This window comes from Mandrillus leucophaeus, unplaced genomic scaffold, assembly GCF_000951045.1.
Source record: "Mandrillus leucophaeus isolate KB7577 unplaced genomic scaffold, Mleu.le_1.0 Scaffold330, whole genome shotgun sequence".
Taxonomy (NCBI): Eukaryota; Metazoa; Chordata; class Mammalia; order Primates; family Cercopithecidae; genus Mandrillus; species Mandrillus leucophaeus.
In genome coordinates, this window is record NW_012103477.1 from 127500 (window position 1) to 149537 (window position 22038).

General features: G+C 58.8%; 1 protein-coding gene across 1 annotated transcript in view; it reads left to right on the top strand.

Moving 5' to 3' along the window:
- Window positions 1–976: 976 nt before the first annotated feature.
- The window catches only part of PRDM16 (PR domain containing 16), a gene marked incomplete at its 5' end in the record, with an annotated part of 269530 nt that continues 248468 nt past the window's right edge, over window positions 977–22038 (top strand). Inside the window, one exon of the mRNA XM_011988449.1 lies at window positions 977–1326. Coding sequence (XP_011843839.1) covers window positions 977–1326 — 350 coding nt within the window. The remainder of the gene's footprint in view (window positions 1327–22038) is intronic.

The following is a 22038-nucleotide window of genomic DNA, read 5'->3' on the forward strand; positions in this document are numbered from 1 at the left end:
TCATCAGGGTGACCTGGGACCCCGTGACTCCGACATCCGTGACCTCAGCAGGCCTATTCCTAGCCTGTGTCGAGATCATCAGGGTGACCTGGGACCCCATGACTCCGACATCCATGACCTCAGCAGGCCTATTCCTAGCCTGTGTCGAGATCATCAGGAACTTCCACGAGCCTCCCCAAGACCCAGCCAGCCCCACCCCAGGGATGTCCAGGCTGCGGCCTCAGTGTGGGGATGTCCAGGCTGCGGCCTCAGTGTGGGGATGTCCAGGCTGCGGCCTCAGTGCAGGGATGTCCAGGCTGCGGCCTAAATGCAGGGATGTCCAGGCTGTGGCCTAAGTGTGGGGATGTCCAGCCTGCGGCCTCAGTGTGGGGATGTCCAGGCTACGGCCTCAGTGTGGGGATGTCCAGCCTGCGGCCTAAGTGCAAGGAAGCAGCACTGAGCACATTTCACAGCCACCCAAATTCTGAGTCCTCCCAGGCACTTAGGACTTCTGCCGTCCGTGATTTCCAAGACTACAGAGGACATTTGAAATATTCCGGTGCAAATATTTCACCATCAGCCAGCCCTGGGTCAGCTGCCACGCATGACGGCTTCACCGGCTGTCGCCAAGCTTGCCAGGCACTGGCAGCTCCTTCCCTAGTTCCCTAAGGGCAGGACCAGCCGGCGCATCCTCAGGTGGCTGTGGGAGCCAGGCTGGGGGAGCCAGGGTGTGCTGGGCTGTGCCACCCCATCAGAAAGGTTGGCCCCAGTGGAGCCTGGCGGGATCCCATCCTCCGGAGCCTCTGACGTGGAATGATGGCAGCTTGGCTCAGGGTGGAGCAGAGGCGGCATATTCCAGGCAGGGGTGGCAGCCGGGCCTTCTGGGTCCCTGAGCACCCTCGGTCCCCATTGATGCCCGAGTCCCCGGCACTCCCTGAGCCGTACACCCCGGGAGGGGCACGTGCTGCAGAGGCTGACGCTGCGTTGTCTCCTTTAGGTGACGGTGACGTTGTAAATAATATGTATGAACCCGACCGGGACCTGCTGGCCGGCCACAGCGCAGAGGACGAGGCCGAGGACAGTGCCATGTCACCCATCCCCGTGGGGCCACCGTCCCCCTTCCCCACCAGCGAGGACTTCACCCCCAAGGAGGGCTCGCCGTACGAGGCCCCGGTCTACATTCCTGAAGACATTCCGATCCCACCGGACTTCGAGCTCCGAGAGTCCTCCATCCCGGGGGCCGGCCTGGGGGTCTGGGCCAAGAGAAAGATGGAAGCCGGGGAGAGGCTGGGCCCCTGCGTGGTGGTGCCCCGGGCGGCGGCGAAGGAGACGGACTTCGGATGGGAGGTGAGCAATCGCGCCTGAGCATGATTGATCACGGCCATTTATCTTGTGTTCCATCTATTTATAAAGCCAGGCTGAGCAGCCACTGCCCGAGGCGGGAGGCGCGGCCAGAGAGAGCGTTCAAATGTCACATTTCCCAGCCTATTTTATCCTGCAGCTCGCCTGACGGGACTCGGAAAGCATCAGAGGTCCTCGTGGGCGCCTGTCAGCCCTGTAGGGCACGCCCACTCTCTCCCGGAAATGTGTCTTTCATGAGCTCATGTCTTAAAACATCCCGTGCTTCCCGCCGGATCCCAGGCGTGAACGCGGCCATCGTGGCGGGGCAGGGAGATGCATAGAAAGTCCCAGAACAGGCAGCTGCACTCCAGGGCTTCATTCCAGGCCACGGCAATGTGGAGCAGCTCACAAATCACACCTGGTGGCCACGCTGCCCCGGCTGCCACCTTCCCCGCCTGCCCCGGTCAGCCAGTGGCCTGAGAGTAGCCCGAGCTTCTCCAGCTCCAGGGGCACAGGCCCCGTCCTGGAAGGGATGGCTGACTGTTTAAATTTTCCCACCACGACGTGACCGGCCTTGAGGGTCTGGAGCTGGCCTGGTGAACCTGCTGCAGGGGTCAGGAGACAGGGCGTCCCTGGGACGGCTCTGAGCGGGGAGCACCCAGAGCATCCTGCCCAGGCTGTGAGGGACAGGAGGCACCGGTGTTGGGGGCCCTCGAGTGGTCCTACGGGGACTAAGAGCCCCACCCCCCACACAAAGTGTACTTCCTGGTGGGCCCTGGCCTTTCTGCAGGCCCCACACAGCCAGTTGTCGGTGGTCTTTCTGGCAGGGCTGCTGCTTGGGTAGAAAATGGGAACACCGGGCAGATTCCCCTGTGCCCCCCAGCCTCTGAAGTGCCCAGATGGAGGTAGGCTCCTCATGGGCAAATGGCCTGAGCAGGGAAGAGGAACCCCAGATGGATGGGGGCAGGATCCTGCGTCTTGCCCACCTCCTCTCCTGGCCGTTCGTGACTCTGCAGAAGTCCCCAGCCAGTTCCATGCTCACTATCAGGCCTGCCCCAACTCAGATGGGCCCTGGGGAGGCCCCTGTGGCCTCCAGCAGCCCTTGAGCACCTCCCTGGGCTGACGGCATTAAGAGCCCTTTGTAAGAACACTGACAGCCTGGGGGCCAGAGGCTGCCCGCACCCTGCAGAGCTAAGTGCATCCTCCCTGGGCAAGACCAGGGCGCCTCGGCAGCTCCCAGCAGGCAGGTGTGGTCCTTGGTAGCTCACAGAGTCCTGTGTGGCTCCTCGTCAAGGATATAGGGAGACTCAGAAGCTGTTCCCTGAGTGTCAGCTTAAAGCTCCCCCCTCCGCCAATTATAGAGCTATGGGGGTCCCGGTGCCTGAAGAAAAGCATGTGGCAGAGTCCGCAGCCATCCAGCAGGGTGGGAGCCGCAGCTCTACGGGCAGCACCTGTGGGCCGGGCGCACCACCCCCCTCCATCGAGAGGCAGAGGACAGTGAGTGAGGGCCCAAGGTCAGGTTACCTTCAGGAGGGACTGGCCAGGAGCCAGGGGCACCAGTTAGACAGGACAGGGAGAGAGTTTGGAGTAGAAGACCTCGGTGGAGACACTGCCCAGCTTCATGGCCCTACAGGCCCCTCATGGGACCAAGGAGAGCATTTTGGTAGCAACATTCGTCTTTGGCTGTGCAGTGGAAGTGACTTTGGCAGAAGCGCCCTGTCCCGCCCTCCCTGGTGTGTGGGAAAGGAATTCAAGGGTGTGTGTCCCTCACACTTAGAAAGGTCTGGACTGTTTAATTAGGAGGTGGCTTGTGGATGTGAGAGGTCCAGGGGCCCTGCAGGTAGCACTTTGGATGACCTTCAGGTGACTTTGTTCTTGGCTACTCTGATACAAGTTTCTATTTGCTTTTTTTTTTTAAAAGAAATGGCCCATATCACGATGTCCGTGTGGTGCCAGGCCCGGTGCAGGCTGCGCCGCTGCCTGCCGCTGCCTGTTGACTTTGCGGCGTGTTTATCCCTGGTGTGTGTGTACGTGAGGGAACGCGCTCTCCCCACGGCGCACCTCCCGTTTCTGCGGAGGGTTTTGTTCCACGGTGGCCACCTGACAGATGCCCCTCCTGCTGGTGCTTGGAAATATTTACTCTCCCCCCGATGCCCTCAAACGGTGCTCCCCGCACACCCGGCAGGATCTCGCCCGACCTTGTTTTCCTTGTGCATTCGGGCACCGATTCCCTGGCTTTGGGGCCACCTTTGGGTTTTGTCACTTCCATGAGATGGGGCAGGGGGCAGCCGTGTGCGTTGGTGCCTTCGGGAGCTGACATTGGAACTGGGCAGGAAGCCACCACCTCCTCTGTGAAGGACAGAGAGGAGGAAGCAAGGGGTGGAAATTAGGCGGCAGCCACAACTGCCTGAAATGAGCGATGTCCGTCAGTCAAGGTTTCTCCCCACCTCCAGCCACCTCAGCTGGGGACTTGGGGCAGAAAAAGTGACATCGTCCCCTAAGCCACCTTCCCAGAATTTTCCACGCGTCCCGAAAGAGCTGATTGCCGTTTCCCTTTGGGTTTTTGCCTTCCCCAAGGTGGCCCTGGCGGGAGAAGTGACTTGTGGGTGCCCCTTTCTCTGAAGACTTCTTCCTCTTGCCGACTGCCTGGCCTGTCTTCTGAGTGCCGTGAACAGGGGCCTGAGACAGGACAGGAGCACCAGGCTTCAGGGCTGGGATCCCTCTGTCGTTCCAGACACGAGACGCACCTTCTGCTGAGCCCCCTTCCCAAGCCACTCACACCAACCAGGCGGCCCTGCTAGCCCTTTTCCCTCCACGCCTCTGCAGTGAGCTCGATCAGAGCAGGCCTGGGTCACAGAAAAACAGGGGTGCCAGCGTCACGCCAGTGGGATCCCAGGTCAGGCCTGGGACGGCCCATGCGTGTGTGTTATCTCTGATGGTCCTGAATTTCGTGTGTATAATTGTTCACTTTCACACTGGTAATTAAGTGTTATGAATCAGAGTGATTTGATTTTACTGTAATGTCCGCAGTATCTATTTACTGAAAAAGAACAAGTAATGACATTTTAGCAAAGATAACAAACAAAATCTGAGAAGGATCGGTGTCACTTTGGCCTCCCTATGTGGTGGCCAGGAACGTGGTGTTGTGGCCACTCTGAGCTCAGAAGCGGGGTTCCCCTGGAGGAGAAGGGATCTGGGAGTGGCGTGAGCAAAGGGATCTCGCTGGGTAGCAGCCCCTGCAGGAACAGGGTGTGCGTCTCTCAAAGGACAGGTTTGAAATAACAGTAATGTGGATTATTCTTACTGTCATTTTGGGACACCGTGGAAACCATTTTCTTTCTACTCTGAGAACAAAATTCTTGTTCTAGACAATTCAGTTGAAATAAAATAAAATGAGAAGGTTGATTTTCCTTTCTCTTTTTATCACAAGAGACACGCTGCCAGGCAACACTGGGCTTTGGGATGACTGGGGAGGGTCGGGGCCCTTCTCTCCCTGACGCAGGGCTGACGTAGATGACAGCACGACTCCCTGGGGATGAGGGACGGGGCAGGGAGCACGTGAGGCACCCACGAGCTTTGGGTTCAAGGCTGTGGGGCAGCCTGACTTCAAGCGGGAGCTTTCCGTTAGCAAAGCAGGAATGAGGGTAGGGGTTGGGAGCTGACTTTCCTCCGGCCTCGGTCGCTGGTTCGAAGCCTGCACTCCTTCCGCACCAAGGCTGACGCTGGTTGGGGAGAGCTGCCCCCTCCTCTCTCCCTCCTATGTATTAGGAATAGTCACTGACTAAACCCGCTTTGTTCCTGGGTGCTGTGGGGCACCCTGAGATGTGCCCTGAGTCAGATGCCCCACCTCCGACCTGGGGGTTCACCTTGTGCATGGCTGTGTGTGTACCCCAGGCGTGTGGAAAGGGCCCCCTGAGCTTCGTCTCAGGGAGGGGGTTTGTCAGGAAGGGCACCCAAAATGCCTGGCCTCCTCCATCTGGACACAGCCGGGTTCAGTCTCCTCCCCAATATCACACCCCGCTTACTGCCACCGGAGCCCACCTGCCTGGAGGAAATCACCCGTGAGGGCATTTGATCGCCCCAGGGTCTGCAAAAACAGTGGTTTTGATCATTTGTTGAGTAAATCATGACATTTATCATCGTGCTGTTTGTTTTGCTAATTAAGAGGTGGCTGCCCAGTGGCAGCCCAGAGGGAGAAGGCAGTGGGTGAGGTGCTGGGTGAGGCCACCTGCCCCCAGCTGGGCCTTCAGCTGTGTGCCCAGGGCCCTGAGGCTCGGGGCCTGCTGGGGCGGGATCCTGTAGGACCCCCAGGGGAGGCAGTGGGGGCATTTTTCTCAGTGCGTCGGCCACTGTCTCCCACCCAAGGTCTGCTTGTTTCTTTGTTGACTGTGTCTCCCCAGAAAGGCTCTCGACTGCATCACCAGCCCCGCCTGTAATCAGAACGCTGATGAGTAAGTGCCTCTGCCTCTGCTTAAGAGGCCAGGTGAAAAATGTTAATGTGAATTGATGGGGTTTCAATTATTTGAAGAATGTACTGAAGTGGACAACCTCACCCCCGGCGTTATTTACTGAATATTAATGTGTGTTTATTTGTTCAATCAACAAATGCTCTGTGTCTAGGCCAAGGCCTGTGGGAAGCTCCGGGGTCACAGGGGAACCAGCCCAGAGGCCTTGGGCCAAACCAATTATCTGGCACTACCATCATGGGACCCCCAAGCTGGTGCCTCCAGGGTCCCCAGAGCCCACTGAGAGTCTTTGGCAGGGCCAGGACCTGCCAGTCTCCCCTGTGGAGCAGGAGCTACACAGCAGCCAGGGATGGGTGAGAGCAAGCCCAGCCTGCACCCTCAGAAGATGAGAAATGGGCACACATGTAACATGGAATTTCATCCAAAACTTGATGAAAGCCTTGAAGAAAGGCAGGATTTGGGAGGAAGTAAAGTCCCCCTACATATGTTTGCAATACTGATGCTCTTCTGTTCCTGAGTGGGAGAAATGAGAAACACATTTGCAGGTTCATTTTGGTCCCAAGTGAAGGGATAACGATGGAGTGGGGTGGGGGCAGCCCAGCCGGGCATCTGGCTCCCTGGGACAACAGGAAGGGCAGTGCTATGGGGCTTCAGTCTCCGACATCACAGCACAAATGTTCATGATGGGCTTTTAAAGGCACCGTGAGGCAGGCATAAACATGCAGCCCCCAGAACCAGCTTCCCCACATACCGGGGAGCACTGGAGGGTCCCACGTGCTGAGATCTAGTTCAGTCTGACGGCAGGAGGGGCAATGGCAAATTTGCTCCAGGGTTTTTGCGATATGGCCAGATCCACAGGGCAGGGTAGGGAATCACCCAGGTCAGCCCTTCCCGCACACGAACCCCAGCCCCTTCTCCCTTCCTCCTGAACATCCCCTCACCAGTAAATATTAACATGACTTGCTGCAGGAGATTGTGTGTGAGCTTGCACACACAAATGTCCCCCACAGCTTAGTTTTTGCCTGAAGTCCTAGACAGGGCCTTGGCCTCTAAGGATGGGGGTCATCTGTGTTACCAGCCCATCTGGGCTCAGCAGCTTTTGGAGCTGGCTGTCTTGAGGCATGCGGGTTGGGTGCCTGCGGAGCTTGCTTCTCTGGGAGCTCTGGTTGGATTTTGAGCCAGAAGATCCTGGACAGACACTTCCAGGCTCTGGATTAATGACCAGGCTCAGGGTGTTAGGAGGAGACCCTAAGGAGTCAGTCCCTCCATCCAGACCTCACGCTCTGGCCCGCTCATGTTCCGATTGGCCAATCTCTTCATGATGGATGTGGGTTTCGGGACTGGGTTTGGGGAAGTAGGAGGTCCCATTGGAGGCTCCACCTTCCTACAGTTTTCACGGCAGCAGGTGGGGCTTGGTGCTGGTGCAGGAGCTGGACTTAGATCCCTCCGTGGGTCCTGGGCTGGGAAACCAAGGTGAGCTTGGCCATAGGTCCGAGCCCAGGCAGAAGTGACCCCATTTTAACCAAGCCCCAGTTCCTGCCCCGGATGGATTGTCGAGGCTCCTGGGACTCTGCTTCAGTCCCTTTCAGTTCCTGTGGCCTCACGAACAAACAGGAAATCAAGATCAACCCAGAGACAGACACACACAGCTGCCTTGTTTCCATCAAGACCTTGGTGCTCAGTGTGGTCCCTGCACCAGCAGTGCTGGCCTCCCTGCAGGTTTGTTGGAAATGCAGAACCTTGGCCCCCACCCTGGACTCACTGACTCACCACGTGCAATTGAGCGAGATCCCTGGTGGTTCATGTGCACAGCAGAGTTTAGGAAGGATCCGGCCAGACGGCGAGCACCCAGCAGACGCAGCGGCCAGACGGCGAGCACCCAGCAGACGCAGCGGCCAGACGGCGAGCACCCAGCAGACACAGCGGCCAGACGGCGAGCACCCAGCAGACACAGCGGCCAGACGGCGAGCACCCAGCAGACGCAGCGGCCAGACGGCGAGCACCCAGCAGACGCAGCGGCCAGACGGCGAGCACCCAGCAGACGCAGCGGCCAGATGGCGAGCACCCGGCAGACACAGCGACTTACGAGGGGGCAGCTGACTTTAGGAAGGACCGGCCAGATGGCGAGCACCCAACAGACACAGCGGCCAGACAGCGAGTACCCAACAGACACAGTGGCCAGACAGCAAGCACCCAGCAGACACAGCGGCCAGACAGCGAGTACCCAGCAGACACAGTGGCCAGACAGCGAGCACCCAGCAGACACAGCGGCTTACGAGGGGGCAGTTCTGGGTGAGTTGCAGGCATTGGGAGAGTCACCAATGTTCCCTGCAGCTGTGGAAGGATGTGCTGCCTTCCTGCCCACCCCACCTCCAGGGTTGACCTCCTGAGGCTTTGGGCTCCTGCTCGGCCACCAAAGGGATGGAGCAGTAGCTCCCACCAGTGCCAGGTCTAGCCATTCCTAGGAGATCCTCAGGCTGCCTCGTGGCTCTGGGATTCAGGAAGAAGGGGCACCTGCCAGCCACCGGAGGCTGGTTTGAACCCAGAAGTGTTTGACATAGCCCCCCTCTGTAGAAGCAGAACTCATGTGTCCAGCGCCCACTGCTCAGTGGGCTGGGTGCTCCCTTTGCACCCCTGGAGCTGTCCACAGTCATGGACCTCCACACTCTCCATCCCATCCGGCTCTGGGGGACCCCAGGATGGCAGGCAAGGAAGGCTCAACCCAGAGAGCTCCCGCGGCTCAGGCATATTCTGGGAAGTGCGCCCACCCAGCCTGGGAGGAGGTACAAGCCCCCGCCCCCAACAATGTCTGCTGAGTGCATAGAAAAATGTGAAAGTGAATGTGACCACCCCCTCCCACATGTCGGTCTGTACTCAGGGAGGGGGTGGTCAGGAAAGCTCCCAAGTCTTTCCTGGGTGCCTGAGACCCGAGGGCAGAGGCTGGGGGCTGTGGGCTCCCCTTAACTGCGTGTTGGTGTTGCCTGGGGAGCATGGGAAATACAGGTGCCAGGCCTGCCTCGGAGATGCCAGGCTGGGGCCAGGGAGGACGACCAACCTGCCTGTTTGCCCAGGAGCATCCCAGTGTCAGACCCAAAGTCCTGGCAAACCCCTCTGGCATCAGGCATGTAGAAGCTCCCAGGAGATCCTAATTTACAGCCTGGGCCCAGAACAGCTGACCTAGAAAGGAGGAGTGGAGAGCCCGCCTGGATGTCCTGTCCCGCACCTGCACCAGACTGCCAGGCAAGGGACAGGTGGGAGGGCTGAGGAACAAGGGTTCCCAAAGCACTCGTCCGGCCTTCCGCAATGCTCAGTGCACCCTGAGGGGCTATTTAGGATGATTGTTGAGGGCATTTGGTCACTCAGCAGACGACCGGCACATCTTGGGCCCTGCAGAGGTGTTCACTGGTACCTCTCGGTGCAGGGTGCTTCCTTCTGTCTGTCCCATGTCCCTTTCACCCTGGAGCTGAGCCCCGCCATGAGCCCTCCTCACTGGCCTGCTGTAGGGGCAGCTGGCGCTCATTGGCTGAGCTCTTAGATCAGCCTATTACTCCTTATCCTTTAAATTCCAACAGAGGGGAAGGGGCAGACCACGGCAGGTGTCGGGGGCCTCGGCACGGGTTCTAGTCTCAGGGAGGGAGGCTGGGGCAGGTCTGATAATGTCAAGGCTGGACTGTGCAGCGTCCGGCCACCGTCTCCCCGCCACACGCCACCATCTGCTCACCACACGCCACCGTCTCCCCGCCACACGCCACCGTCTCCCCGCCACACGCCACCGTCTCCCCGCCACACGCCACCGTCTGCTCGCCACACATTAGGGCCTGGTATTCTCAGTCCCGCGTTTTATCGTCTAGATGCCAAAACTTGTTCCTGGCCTGCCCTTTCACTCCAAGGTTCCCAGATGCATGCTCCACTGCCCACGCCACCCCCACAGTTGGGTGGGCTCGGCCCGGGCACCTGGCCTGGCTCTGGGCGCCTCTGCTGCTCCATTCTGCATGCAGAGTTCTGCGTGACGCCAGGAAGCTTTGCTGCGCTTCCCCACTCAGGAGCTTCTGGATATTTCTATGGAGGCCTAACACGGCACGTCTAAAACCGTGAGCACGCCGGTCAGCGGATGCTCTGAGGAGTGTTCCTGTGGAGGCGGCACCCGGCAGCTCGGCGGGGCACACAGCATCGGGATTTGGAGAGAGACGGGGCCCTGTGGGATGGTGCGGAGCCTGAGGCCACCATGGGGACAGGGATGCAGAGAAACCCACGGGCCTCGGCTCCAGGAGCAGCCGACAGTGCCATGCAGGAGTCACAGCACAGACCTCCCATTTCCCCCGGCACCGTGACATCAGCCCTAGACGTTTTTAGCCCAAGAATGCCATGAAATCCTGCACTATCTTCGGCCCGGCTCGGAGGCACGGGTATATAAGGAATTTTAGAAAAAAGGAGAGAGAATGACTAAGAATACCTCCCTGATGGCTCTCCTTTACTTCCTTAAGGGGTAATAACTCCACTGCAGCCCAGCAGAGGGGACTTTCTTTAAATAGAGCATTCTGATTCACAAGCGAAAAAGGAAATAAATATTTTCTTTTCATATTCGAGAGACATCTGCGAATACCAACTTCTTAAATAGCATTTTGCCAATCACATCCCACGCGCCCCCCGCCCCAGTGACACCCAGAGCCCACCCTTACTCAGGAACCGACCGCTTGTACCAAGAGGCCTGAAAACATCGTCAGGGTTGCCAGAAGCAGGAGGAAGAAGGGCTTCTGCGTGGGGGCGTGGCCCAGCCTCCCTCTGGGCTCCCCAAGGCTCCCTGTGAGAACAGGGTGCTCCAGAGCCTCCTGCCCTTTTCCCTCCTCCCTTTCTTCCTTAGGGAAAATAAGGATTGGACATGAAGGGAGTATGACAGAGGCATGTGGCCTCTGTGTCGGCCTGGTGGGCACCTGCTGTGCACCCCAGTCTCTGTGAGGCTCTGTCTACACTGGGACCCTCCCAGCTGTGCCGTGATTAGGACACGGCCACCCTGGCTCTGACAGGGGAAGGAATAGCTCTGACAGGGGAAGGAAGGAATAGCTCCTGGCACCCAGGTTTGTCCATGCAGGGACCCCGAGGTGGGTGGGGGTCCCGCTCAGTGACCCCATCAGGAGCTCACTGTGGGTAGCCAGGCTCCTGCCAGATGGGAGAGGTACAGGTGAGCTCCAGCAGGAGCGGGAGCTGGGCCCAGACCTGGTTCCCACCCGCACTAACAGCATGTAGGTGGGCAGTCTCAACTCTGTGCCTTGCCGGCCGATTGCCTAGGCCCAGCGCCTCTTACTTCTGCCTGAACATGGCTCTGTCCTCTGCAGGTCCCTGACCCAGCCAGGCCCTGGAACTGGACTTCAGTACAGTCAATGGCCTTCTCTAGGCTCGGGGGAATTTTGTGTCATAAACGTGACCTCAGCCCCACTTTTTCTTAGGAGCTGCTGTCCCTTTCTTTGAAAGCAGGTCCCAAACCCAGCCCCATGGGCCCTTGTAGGGCCTGAGAATGCTGGGGGCACCTGGCAGGGAGTGAGGCTCACCACCCGGTACCCCTTCCTGAAGCTGGGGTTCTTCAGTGGCCCCAGGGTGCTCGTGGCACCAGAGATGGGTTCAGCCAGGAACCCCATGGGTTCCTGACCCAGATGATCAGCCTGTGAGACCCCCACCCAATTCCAGCCCCATTCTCTACCTCCTGGCTTAGAGTTCCTGGGGTAGGTCCCAGGAATCTGCATTCTAAGAGGGAATCATTGTGGAGGCACTTGGAGGATTCCAGCCCAGGAGGAGGCCCTGGGAAAGGGGCCCACCCTGAACTAACTTCCTCCCGTACCCATGGGAGCTCAGAGAGGCTGTTCCTGAAGGTGCAGCGGCTGATGGGTAGCAGCAGAGCCTTTCCTGACCACAGGCCTCAGCAGGGCAGGTAGAAGGAGCAGAAGCTGGGGCTGCGAAGAGGAGGGCACCTGGGGCCACTGGGGGACCCCACTGTTGCCCAGGGGCTCTAGGCAGCGGCTGAGGCTGGGATGGACTTCACACCTCTGGTTCATCAGCATGGCTGCCGTCCCCGGCCACAGCTACACAGGGTGGCCCGAGGCTGACCAACCACGCGCCCCACGGGCATGGGGTGATGGCTGGAATAGGAGGGGCTCCTTGTCGTACCTGAGTCCCACTTGGGGCATCACCATTTCCTCCCCCTCCCAGTGCAGTTATGAACCGGGCTCCAGGGAGGGAGTCATGTGGGACCACGGGCTGGGTGGACCCAGGACAAGAGCCCAGGGTCCCGACCCCAGGCGGGCCCTTTCTGCCCCTGCAGCTCCTGGATGTCAGCTGTGAGCAGGACAGGCCCCTCCCTCCTGTGTGCCCCCAGCCATCAGAGAGGCCCCAGCCTGTTGTAGGCACTCAGTCCAATTGTCCCTTGGTTGATCCTACAGCCTTGGCATCCTGGAGGAGCCAGGCAGGACTGGCACAGGCCTGAGAAGCAGCTCATTCGCCTCTGGTACCTGCACCCACAGTGCGGTCCCTGCAATGCTGTGCTGGGGTTAGCTTTGTGCTGTCAGGTGGTGGGCCTCCGAGGGTGGCAGAAAGCAACTGGACCCACTAAGACTGAAGAATCTATGGTACAGGTCATTTGTGCTTGAGATCTTTTAATTTCGAGTAATTTTCCAGCAGCAGACTTCGCAGGGAACAGAATGAGTGGGGAGGGCAGCCCCTCCTGAGGGTGGGTGACTGTGACCTGGTGGCTCCCTGGGGAGGCCCCCTGAGGCCTGTGGGCCAGTTCCCGGGTGGCCCTCCCTCCCCTGGGTCAGACGCAGGTCCCATGCGTTCCAGGCCACAGAGGTCTCCCCGGGTCAGGGACAAGGGTCAGGGGACGCACGCGTGAACCTCATACTCCTTAGGAAGCAGCAGCAGGTCCCACTGCCCTCCCGCCAGGCCTGGCTGCTGGTCAGAGCTTCTCCTATGGCACGAATTCTCAAGGGCCGGGTCATCAGCTGGGGTAGGAATGTGTTCTCAGGGTGGTACGGGCCACCTTGGCCTCAGCCAGAGATGAGGGGGACGCAACTACTCACGGACCCGCTGAGGGGCAGCGACCTGAGGACCACCCCTGCGGGCCGCCTGTCTCTGCTGCCTCCTGCACGCGGGGAGGGTCTGCTCGGGACAGGGGCGGGGCACTCCATGCATTCTCTGGACCCCCGAGCTGCAGTGTGGTTGGGTTGCTGTGATTTAGGCACCCCGCCTTGAGGGGCCTGGTCAACCCAGGGCAGCGTCTCTCTGGGGTGAGCAGTTTATCGGGTGCCTGAGAAGGCCCTTTGGAGAATGGCTGGGAGACGGCCCCGTTGCCTGCATGGAGGGTTCATTCTGCATGCCCCTGGCTGGGCCTTTCCTGTCGTTTAGAACATATGTAAGTAGAATGGCTTCAAAGTGGCTATTCTTACTCAGCTGCCAGGATGCCACGAGCGTGTCTGCTGTGCAGGGGAGCGTGGTCTCTTCTTGCTTTTGCAGCTCAGGGTCCACCTGGAGTGCTTGGCGTGGCACTGGGCCACGGCCTCCTGGGATGCCTTCCAGCGAGCTTGCTTGGTGAGTGGGCCCCACTCTCCCCTGCCGCATGAGGAATGGCACCAGCCTCCAGCAGCAGCCGCCCAGGAGCTCTCGTGCGTCCACTCTAGTCCTCCGGTCCCGGCTGCGCCTCTTGCCACGGGCTGGGGCAGGGATTACCAGCCGCACGCAGGCTGTGGGAACCCCCTTTGTCTGGCTTTCGGCAGAGTCGGCAGAGTTCCTTCCTTCTGGGCTAATGCCCAGTTTAATTGTACATCCCATTGTGTCCTCTCTGTTCAATCATGTTCAAAAATACCTACGTCCACTCCGTTCCCATTTAGATCTCTCTAAAGTCCATTCCGGCTTATCAGCACCGTAATTTCACGAGCAGAGCTAAGATTTCTGCCATTTAGGCCCCAGGCATTGTCTGTCGCGGCAGCAGCTGAGATAAACCCTCACCCAGAACAAAGTCGAAATGACCTTTTACAAGTAGAAGCGGCCTTGTTTCCCTCTAGACTAATTTATCAGCCTTCGTTTCAGCCCTGGCGCTCCGCGGAGGCTGGAGAGAGTGCTGTGCAGGGTGGGGGCGAAGGGGGATTAGGATGCTTGGTTGCTCTGCAGTTTCAACAGGCACCTCTGGATCCTGCCAATGGCCGTGGGGTGCCGCCGAGCAGCTTGCCCGTGGGTGGGGAGCCACAGCCAGGTGTCCCCCAAAGAGCGTGGGGGGTCTCAGGGCCTGGGGCAGGGGCACAAAAATAAAACCTAGTGTGAAAACAAGCCAGGCTGGAAATACGTGAACGTAAGCAACATGAAATGGCTGGGCCCCCGGAGCCCCTCGCCAGTGGGGCTCTGCTGAGCTTCTCAGTAACAGCTCACGTGTTCCACCTGCAGAGGCTGGCTGGCTCGGTCCTCCCCTTCCTGCCCACCCCAGGAACAAGGGTCTCTAGGCAGGCACAAGAAGGGAGGAGAGGCTGCTCAGGCTCCTGGGTCAGCCAAAGTCCCATTTCCAGAAGGTTCCAGTTGTCCTGGCTCCTGGAGCTAGGTTTGCACGGGAGCTGCCGGGCCCCCTTGAAGCATCCTCGTCCCATGGGGCGGGCCTCTGATGAGCTTCTGTAGTGCATGAAGAATCGCTGGGGGCTGAGAAGCGCAAGTCTCGCTCGGCCAGGAGCCCTAGCTGCACTCCAGCCCCTCTGCTGGCCCTTGGCACCTGCCCACGTGGACACGTGCACCATGCCGTCCTCCTGGAGAGACCACGGTGGACCCTGTCTTCAGTCTGAGCTCTCAGAGGTGACCCTGCCCCTCGAGGCCTCCAGAACAGCTGTGCGGTGATCCCGGGACAGGGATGTCCTTGTGTTCCGTCTCTCTCCCCCAACCAGGGGAATGCAGAGGCTCCAGGCATCCCAGGGTCTTGCTGGGGAAGGAACCTCACTTACCCCTGCTGCACACGGGTGAGCGCTGAGATATCAGACTGGAAGTCACACATGGGACCTTCTTCATGGTATCCCACCGCAGGGGCTGAGGCTGACCAGCCTTTCCAGTAGAGGGAACAATCCCCGTGATGAGTGCCCAGGGCCTGAGGGGCAGAGGCTCTCCTCACAACCACTGAGTCAATGGCCTGGGGAGAGGGGCCTGGGGGACTGGCCCGCCGGCCGCAGCCGCGGCGGACGTGGGCTGGAGCCTGCACACCCACAGAAAACCACGGGCTCCACTGAGGCCCTTAGCCAGGGCCCTCCTTTAGGCTTAAGGTGGATTTTAAAACAGCTTGGAAGTCCTGCGTGGGATCTGAAGAACAACTCAAGTATCCCCGGCACACGTGGCCCTCCTGGAAATGCAGAGAGTGGTGCTTGTCCTACCTTCCGCTGAGTAGACGGGGCTGGGGAGTCACAGGGCGAGTGCCTCCTGCACCTGACCCTGGCCTCCACCCTGATGGTGCTGCCTGTGGACCCAGCACAGAGCTTCGGACCTGACCACGGGAGAAGACGAGGACAAGAGCCAAACCAGGGGCAGAGGAGGAAGAGAGGAGGAAGAGGAGCAGGAAGGAGGAAGGAGGGAGAGGAGGAGGAAGAGGAGGGGGAAAGAAGGGGAAGAGAAGGTGGAAAGCTGAGAGCTGAGTCCAGGGTCACCCAGCTGGAGTGGGGACTCTGGGGAAGGCCAGCTGCCCAAATGACTGAAGTCTCTGATGTCAGAAGGACGTCACAACCCCTGCGTTTTGGGAGTATAGACCACGTTGCCTTCTTTTGAGGACAGGGATGGAAAAAGGGGTCTGGGCTTCATTTTTATAAAAGCCTTCAAACTCCATTCATATGATCATAGGAGCTGCTGGGCTGAAGAAAAATGTATTTCCCTTTCCTCTAAAATTCGCTTTGTCATGGGGATTACTTCAATTGCACTGACTTGAAGCTCACACAGAGATGAACAAGATGCAGCCTCAGCGCTCAGAGGCGGGTGTCCAGTGCACAAAGAGGCGGCCTTGAAGTCCAGTAGTCCAAGCCACAGGAGCCAGCCTCACCCTGGCCCCGCACCAGAGCTCCCACCACAGGGCCCAGCCTCCTGCTCACCGCAATGTTCCCTCGTGAGACCTGGGCCCTTGCAGTCATCAGGAATGATGTCAGCAGTGGGGAGGACGGGAGGGCCGCCGGGGGCAGCTGCCCTCTGAGGGACTTACTCCTTCTGAGCGTGGCCTTGGGGTCTGGGAGCCCCGGCTCTGATGTTTCTCCAGTGACCCCTGGCAGGTCGGGGACCCCAGCCACGTCCAGCACCTGCAGGGCAGGACCTCCCACTCGGATGCTGGTGACACACTCTTCAGCTGGAGCCGAGTAGGGTCGTGTCTGTCCTGCTTCCACGCGGGCCCTCTCCCGCCTGGCCTCTGTTTCTACCTTAGGTTGGCGTCTCCCGCCCTCTTCTGTGTCCACTGTTGAGCCCGCGGCTTCCTGGATCCCACATGAGCTTAGGCGCTGACTCAGAGGCCTCTGCCTCTCAGTGGGACCTCCAAGTGGGGCCCTCGAGCAAGGGGTCCAGCTCCTGTAGGGTTCTCACTTCACTGGTGCCTGTACATAACAGTGAGTCCCACACGTCCACAAGGCAGGGGACGCCCTCACAGTGGAGAGGTCCCCACTGTCTTCTGGGGTTAGGAGGCTTTCCACCTGCCTCAGGGAGGGAAAGCACATCCAGGGAACGCACCAATGTCCTTGGAGACGCCCCCTGAAAGTGTGCAAAGGGCAGCCTGTCCTTGCCCCTTCACCCACGTGACCTCATGGTAGACTTTCATCCTCTTGGTGTTACATGAGGGGAAACTGAGCCAGAGAAAGAGCACACGATGCTGCTGATGGAGCAGCTGTGACCAGGATGTCAGGTGTCAGCTGCAGACTGGAGGGCCTCCCACTTCCCCCATCTTCAGGGAGCAGGTGCATCCTTCATGCTGGGGGATCCTGGGGGAGGCTGGGAGAACTTGGCTGCCCTGCAGGGCCCCTGTGCACCGGGCTTCACCGAGAGGCAGAGGTGGGTCAGGGCTCAGTTCCCTTGGTCGCAGGTGACTTCGGAATCCTAGAAGAGCAGACACCTGCTTCAGCCTCAGTGGGCCTCTTGCATTTTTGCTCTCTGGCTGCACTGCCCATGTCCCTTTGAGGGTCTGCAGGTGAGGGACAGTGTGTACCGTCTAAAGGTGAGGGACGGTGTGTGCCTTCTGCACACTCCTGCTTCCTCCTTTTCAACCTCAGTAGCTTTGTGAGGTTTTCGAAAAGCAATATGCAGGTTTTTGAGATGCCTGCATCACAGGGCCGGGGCCCTGGCACCACAGAAAGAGGAGGACGGCTCAGACTCAGGCTCACAGATGCTGCTGAGACCTTGAGCAAGCCGTCGTGGCCTCTGGGCCTCAGTTTCCCCACCTGCTAAATGAGGAACTAAGAGGAGCATCTTGCTGGTCCCACCCAATTCCAGCCTGTGGTCTGAGTACTCTGATAGCCAAGAGGTGCAGAGATGAAGAACGGGGCTGTCGGTGCGGGGAAGGAGATTTCTTTGACGGAATCTGAAGAAAAGTGGGTAATTTTCCACTGGTCATACCCTCGCCCCCAGCCTGGAAGCTGTGTTCTCCCAGACTGGCATTCTTCATCCCTGATGAATTTGCTGTCACATGGGGTCACCAAGATAAAGCAGGGTAGTTGCACGCCATCCGCCCCCCGCCCCGGGCTGAGGTGGAAAAGCCACTCTGAGAACCTCGTCATCTGTTGCTTTGCTGATTTTCTCAAAGAAGTTAAGCCGTGGGTGGCGGGGGCCGGGGCTTTGGCGGTCCTCCTCGAGACGGTTGCGTCCCATGCCGCAGGTGGATTTAGTGAATGATGAGGCAGTCTGAGAAAGGTACCTTGCCACCCACACAACCGTTGAGTTCTCATTCTATGTTTGTGTTCCAATAGACTAGCTTAGGTGAACAAAGAGTGAGACGTGCCTGGCACACTGCTGTGACCGAGAGGCAGGTGCTTATGAGCCCGTATTAGGGCTGAAGGGGTGCTGCCGCAAGGCGCCACATGCTGCGTGGCCTGCCCATGAGATGGCAGGTCCGGAGGCCAGAAGCCCCTGATGGAGGTGTCAGCCTCGCTCCTGCAGAATCCTCTGGGGCGGGGTCCGTCCGTTTCTCTCCCCGGGGGGCCAGGGAGTGCTGCTAATCTTCCCCATGCTTTGGCTTGCAGACACAGCCCCCTCAAGGTCTCTGGCTTTATCTTCACGTGGCCTCCTTCCTGCATATGTCTGTGTCCACACGTCCCCTTTGGGTAAAGATATTAGTCATACTGGATTCGGACCACCCTACCTGTGTTAACTCGTCACATCTGCCAAGGCCCCGTTTCCAACTCAGGCCATGTTCTCAGGTTCTGGAGATGAAGGCTTCAGCAGGTGAATTCAGGGGGACACAATTTACATAGACCCCTTAGATGTCAACTATCTGGGCCTGGGCATTTCCAGGTATAGCAGGTGACAGAAGGTGGTGCCCCAGTGCACACCTGATCCCTACGTCCCTGCAGCAAACGCTGGCACCTGAGACCTCCCAGACAGACCCCGTCTGGGGACTTGAAGGGGACCACACTGGGATTAGGAAGGGAGGCCTGTAGGCCCAGAAGTGATTAGAACTCAGGACCAGTGACATATGAATGGTGGTGCCAACCCGCGTCTTAACAGTAAGATGCCTTTTTAAGGCTGGCATTTTTAACCAATTCCAGTATTTTCCATTTGGAGATAATGTTAGTGAAATAAACATCAGAGCAGACTTGGCGGCTCACAGATACCCGTGCCCCTGTGGTGTGTGTGGGTGGTGACTTCCACAGATGAAACGTCTGCGTGGGGGAAGGGCAGTGGAAATTGGGGTGACTGTGGATCCCGCCTGCTCCCCGGAGGGCTCCTACAACTTTCAGACAGAAAAAGTTGGTTTGGAGGTAAAATGATGTCATGTGAACGTTGCAAAGCACAGGAAGGAATCCCACACTGATCCCTACGGTTCCTGGAGAGGGAGCCTTACCGTCCCAGACACACACATCCTCCTGGAAGAGTAGCGGCCGCCAGAGAAGCCTCCAAATTCCTTCTAGCCCTGCCCCTGTCCCAGGGGAGCCTGTGGCTCCGTTTCCGAACCAGCATGTGGGTGAGGTTTTGGGAATGCCGACAGCTCGGCTGCTCCTTTATTTGTAATTTTAAAAGTCTTCTTTGAGGACGGTGCAGGCTTTCAGAAGCCAGGCCGATGGCCTGACTTGGCGTTTAACTACATGCATGATCTTGTATTCTGCCTTCGGCCCAACTGGCCCTGGGTTCGCGAACCTGCGGCTGTGGGACGCTCGCCCTGACCGGCCCCGGTTTTGTGGAGCTGCGGCTGTGGGTCGCTCGCCCTGTCCGGCCCTTGGGAGTGCAATTCAAAAACGAAATGGTTAAAAAATGGGCGGGCAGGCAGGAAAGGAGTGGAGGGGATAGGAGCCCAGCGGTTGGCTAATTGGAGAGTGGGACCCCCGTTGGGGGGGGCCCTCGCCGGGACAATGTGCTCCGAACCAGGAGCTGGGAAGGCCCCGCGGGATTGTTATCGAATTAGTTGAAGTCAGAAGTCCCCTGAATGGGGTAAAGAAGGGAAGGGGAAACGCAGGCCCGGGTATAATGCGGCCTAAATGAGGGCCCCATTCACTGCCCGTGAAAGGCTCCTGTCCCCTTCCCGGGGAGGGTGGGCAAGTTCACTTTTGTTTGCTGGGGGCGGGGCTGCTCTCAGAGTATGTTCTTACCTAGAGCCGGGGGCCAGGGGCAGAAGGGGAAGGGGGCACTGGAAATAATCCCCTGACGGGCAGCGGGAACGGTGCAGTCACAGGGCACCCGCCCGAGCCCCCAAGGCGCCTTCTGAGCTCCCTCGGCCCCAAGTTCACCAGAGCACCGCCGGGGAGGCTGCCCCTCAGCAGCCATCAGGTCCCTCCACTGACGTCCGGAAAGATGCCGAGATGTGAGATGGGCCTGTGTGGCCAGTTGCAGAGGAAAGAAATGTATCCTAATGGCCGAATGAGAAGAGAATGTTATTGGAAGGCGGAGAGAAACCCGTGAAATATAGAAATGGACCAGCCAGAAACCCAAAAGGCCAGAAAAACAGAGGTGGGGGGCGGGGCACAGCAGGTTACATAGGAAAATAAACACTTAACAAAGTGCTGTGCTCAGTAAATATTTGTTGAATTCGTACATTAATTAATTTTCCAGATGAGATTTTCCTAATCCATTTTTTAAAGAAAATAAGGATTAAGAAGGAAGTGGAATCGGGTTATGAGGGCGGGCTCGGTGGAGGTAAAGGGGACGTGGTATGTGTGAAGCCAGGGGCTGGACACTCCAGGGGCGAGGCTGGAACCGGCTTCCTGGCCAGGCCTCGGTAATTGCCTGTGGAGCAGCTGATCTGATGTTCAAGTTTCGTCCCCTGCCCTTTCACCCACCTCCCAACCCCGAAGCAGGTGCAGCAGCATGGACTGGATGAAACCACCTGAATCCCCGAATCCCACATGATTAACCCTCTCCCAGGGATCTGAACACCGAAGGAGCCCCCAGCCCCCTGCCCTGACTCAGGGGCATTGCAGAAAACAGCAGTGTGGCCCGGCTCTGCCCTCCCAGCTGTGTGTGACCGGGACCGGAGCTAACAGCCCCACACCTGCGTTCCCCTTTACCGGTGCTCACAACAGAGGTGCCTGCACTCGTACTGGTGCTCCCATTTTCATCGGAGGCCACAGAGATGGGGTGAACCTACTCTGGGAGAACCAACACCCCAAACTGAGCCAGTGGCCCACGCTGACCTGGGCCAGGTCACACCTCTGGAGATCCTCCCTGTGAACCACCACACAGGGCCCTTTCCCAGACAGACCACCAGTGGGCCTGGACCCATGCCCTAGGGGATAAGCAAGCCCGCGTGTATTTGCTGTTTGTGCAACACGGAGTTCCTCTTGGGGGACTGGGGGTCCTGAGGGCGTGTCTAGGTCAGAAGGCGTGCCCTCCAGGCAGCTCCGAGACGGGAAGTGACTGGAGTGTAGGGGTGAAGTCCCGATGCTGGATAGTTGCACACGCCTTGGCGCATCCTCAGAAAGTGCCTTCCTGAGTCTGCTTACCCCCCGGACATGCATGCATGCCTTCCCATGCTCCTGAGCACACACCCCTCCCGGCCCCTCCACAGAGGACCTGTAGGGAACCCGTGGCCTGGAGTGAGCTGGGTCTGAGGCTTTGGAACCCATGCCTGGATCAGCAGCTTCCCAGATGTGGCATCTGAGCAGGAGGGGCAGAGCGAGGCTGGCATGGCAAAGATTGAGCCACCCCATGAAATGGGCCAGACAAGGTCACAAGGCACCAGCTGGCCCAAGGCTGGTCAGGAATTCGAGTTTTCTGCAGAGGGAGACACAGCTTGACACGTGGGACCTGTGCAGCTGGGTGGAGTAGAAAGGGATGAGAGGAGGAGGGGCGGTCGGCCCAGGAAGCAGGGCGGGCAGACGGCGACCCAGAGGACTTGTCCGAGAGGTGACATAGAGGACAGCAATGCCGCCTGCGTGTCCCCACATGGACCTGCTTCCAGGAAGGTGGAAAAGTCCCATGAGATGCAGAGCAGAGGAGACACAGCCGTGGCTCGGCCAGGAAGGATGGTGTCCTGGTGCAGGGAGCTTTGGGGGACGCCTTCTCACGGTGCCAACCCACCAGCCCCGCCCTTTGCCATCTCCGAAAGAGTTACCCAGAAAACGTCCTAGCCGAGCGCCGTTGATCCCCTTTTTATGACTTGGAAAGAAATTCGCAGCTACAAAATGCGAGGTCATTAGGTTAATGCCACTGCCGAGCTCCCCGCGGCGCATACTCCCGGATGCTTCGGCCCAGCCAGGTTCCTCGCTAAGGGCGAGTTTTACGACCTCGGGAACGTTGGCATTTGTTTATGGCAGAGAAGTGAAGTTTTGCTTCCCCCAGAGGCCAGAGTGTTTCCACGGACGGTTTTAAAGGGGAAGCAGGCACGTTTGTGATTTAAGTCACCGGGCAGGCATGATGTGGGAGACGATGCCCTTTGGAGCTGCCCACGTGGCGGCAGCAGCCGGAGGTCCCTTTGCCCAGTTCTCTGGCCTCTTGTTGGTTTCTTCTTGCCCTGTGCACGCCTGTCACCTGAGACACTGGCACTTGGCATTCGCTCATCCACCGGTGCTCCTTGAACGGGCGTTCTGTGAAGGTAACGGTCCCTGTGCGTTGGGGATGCTGGCCT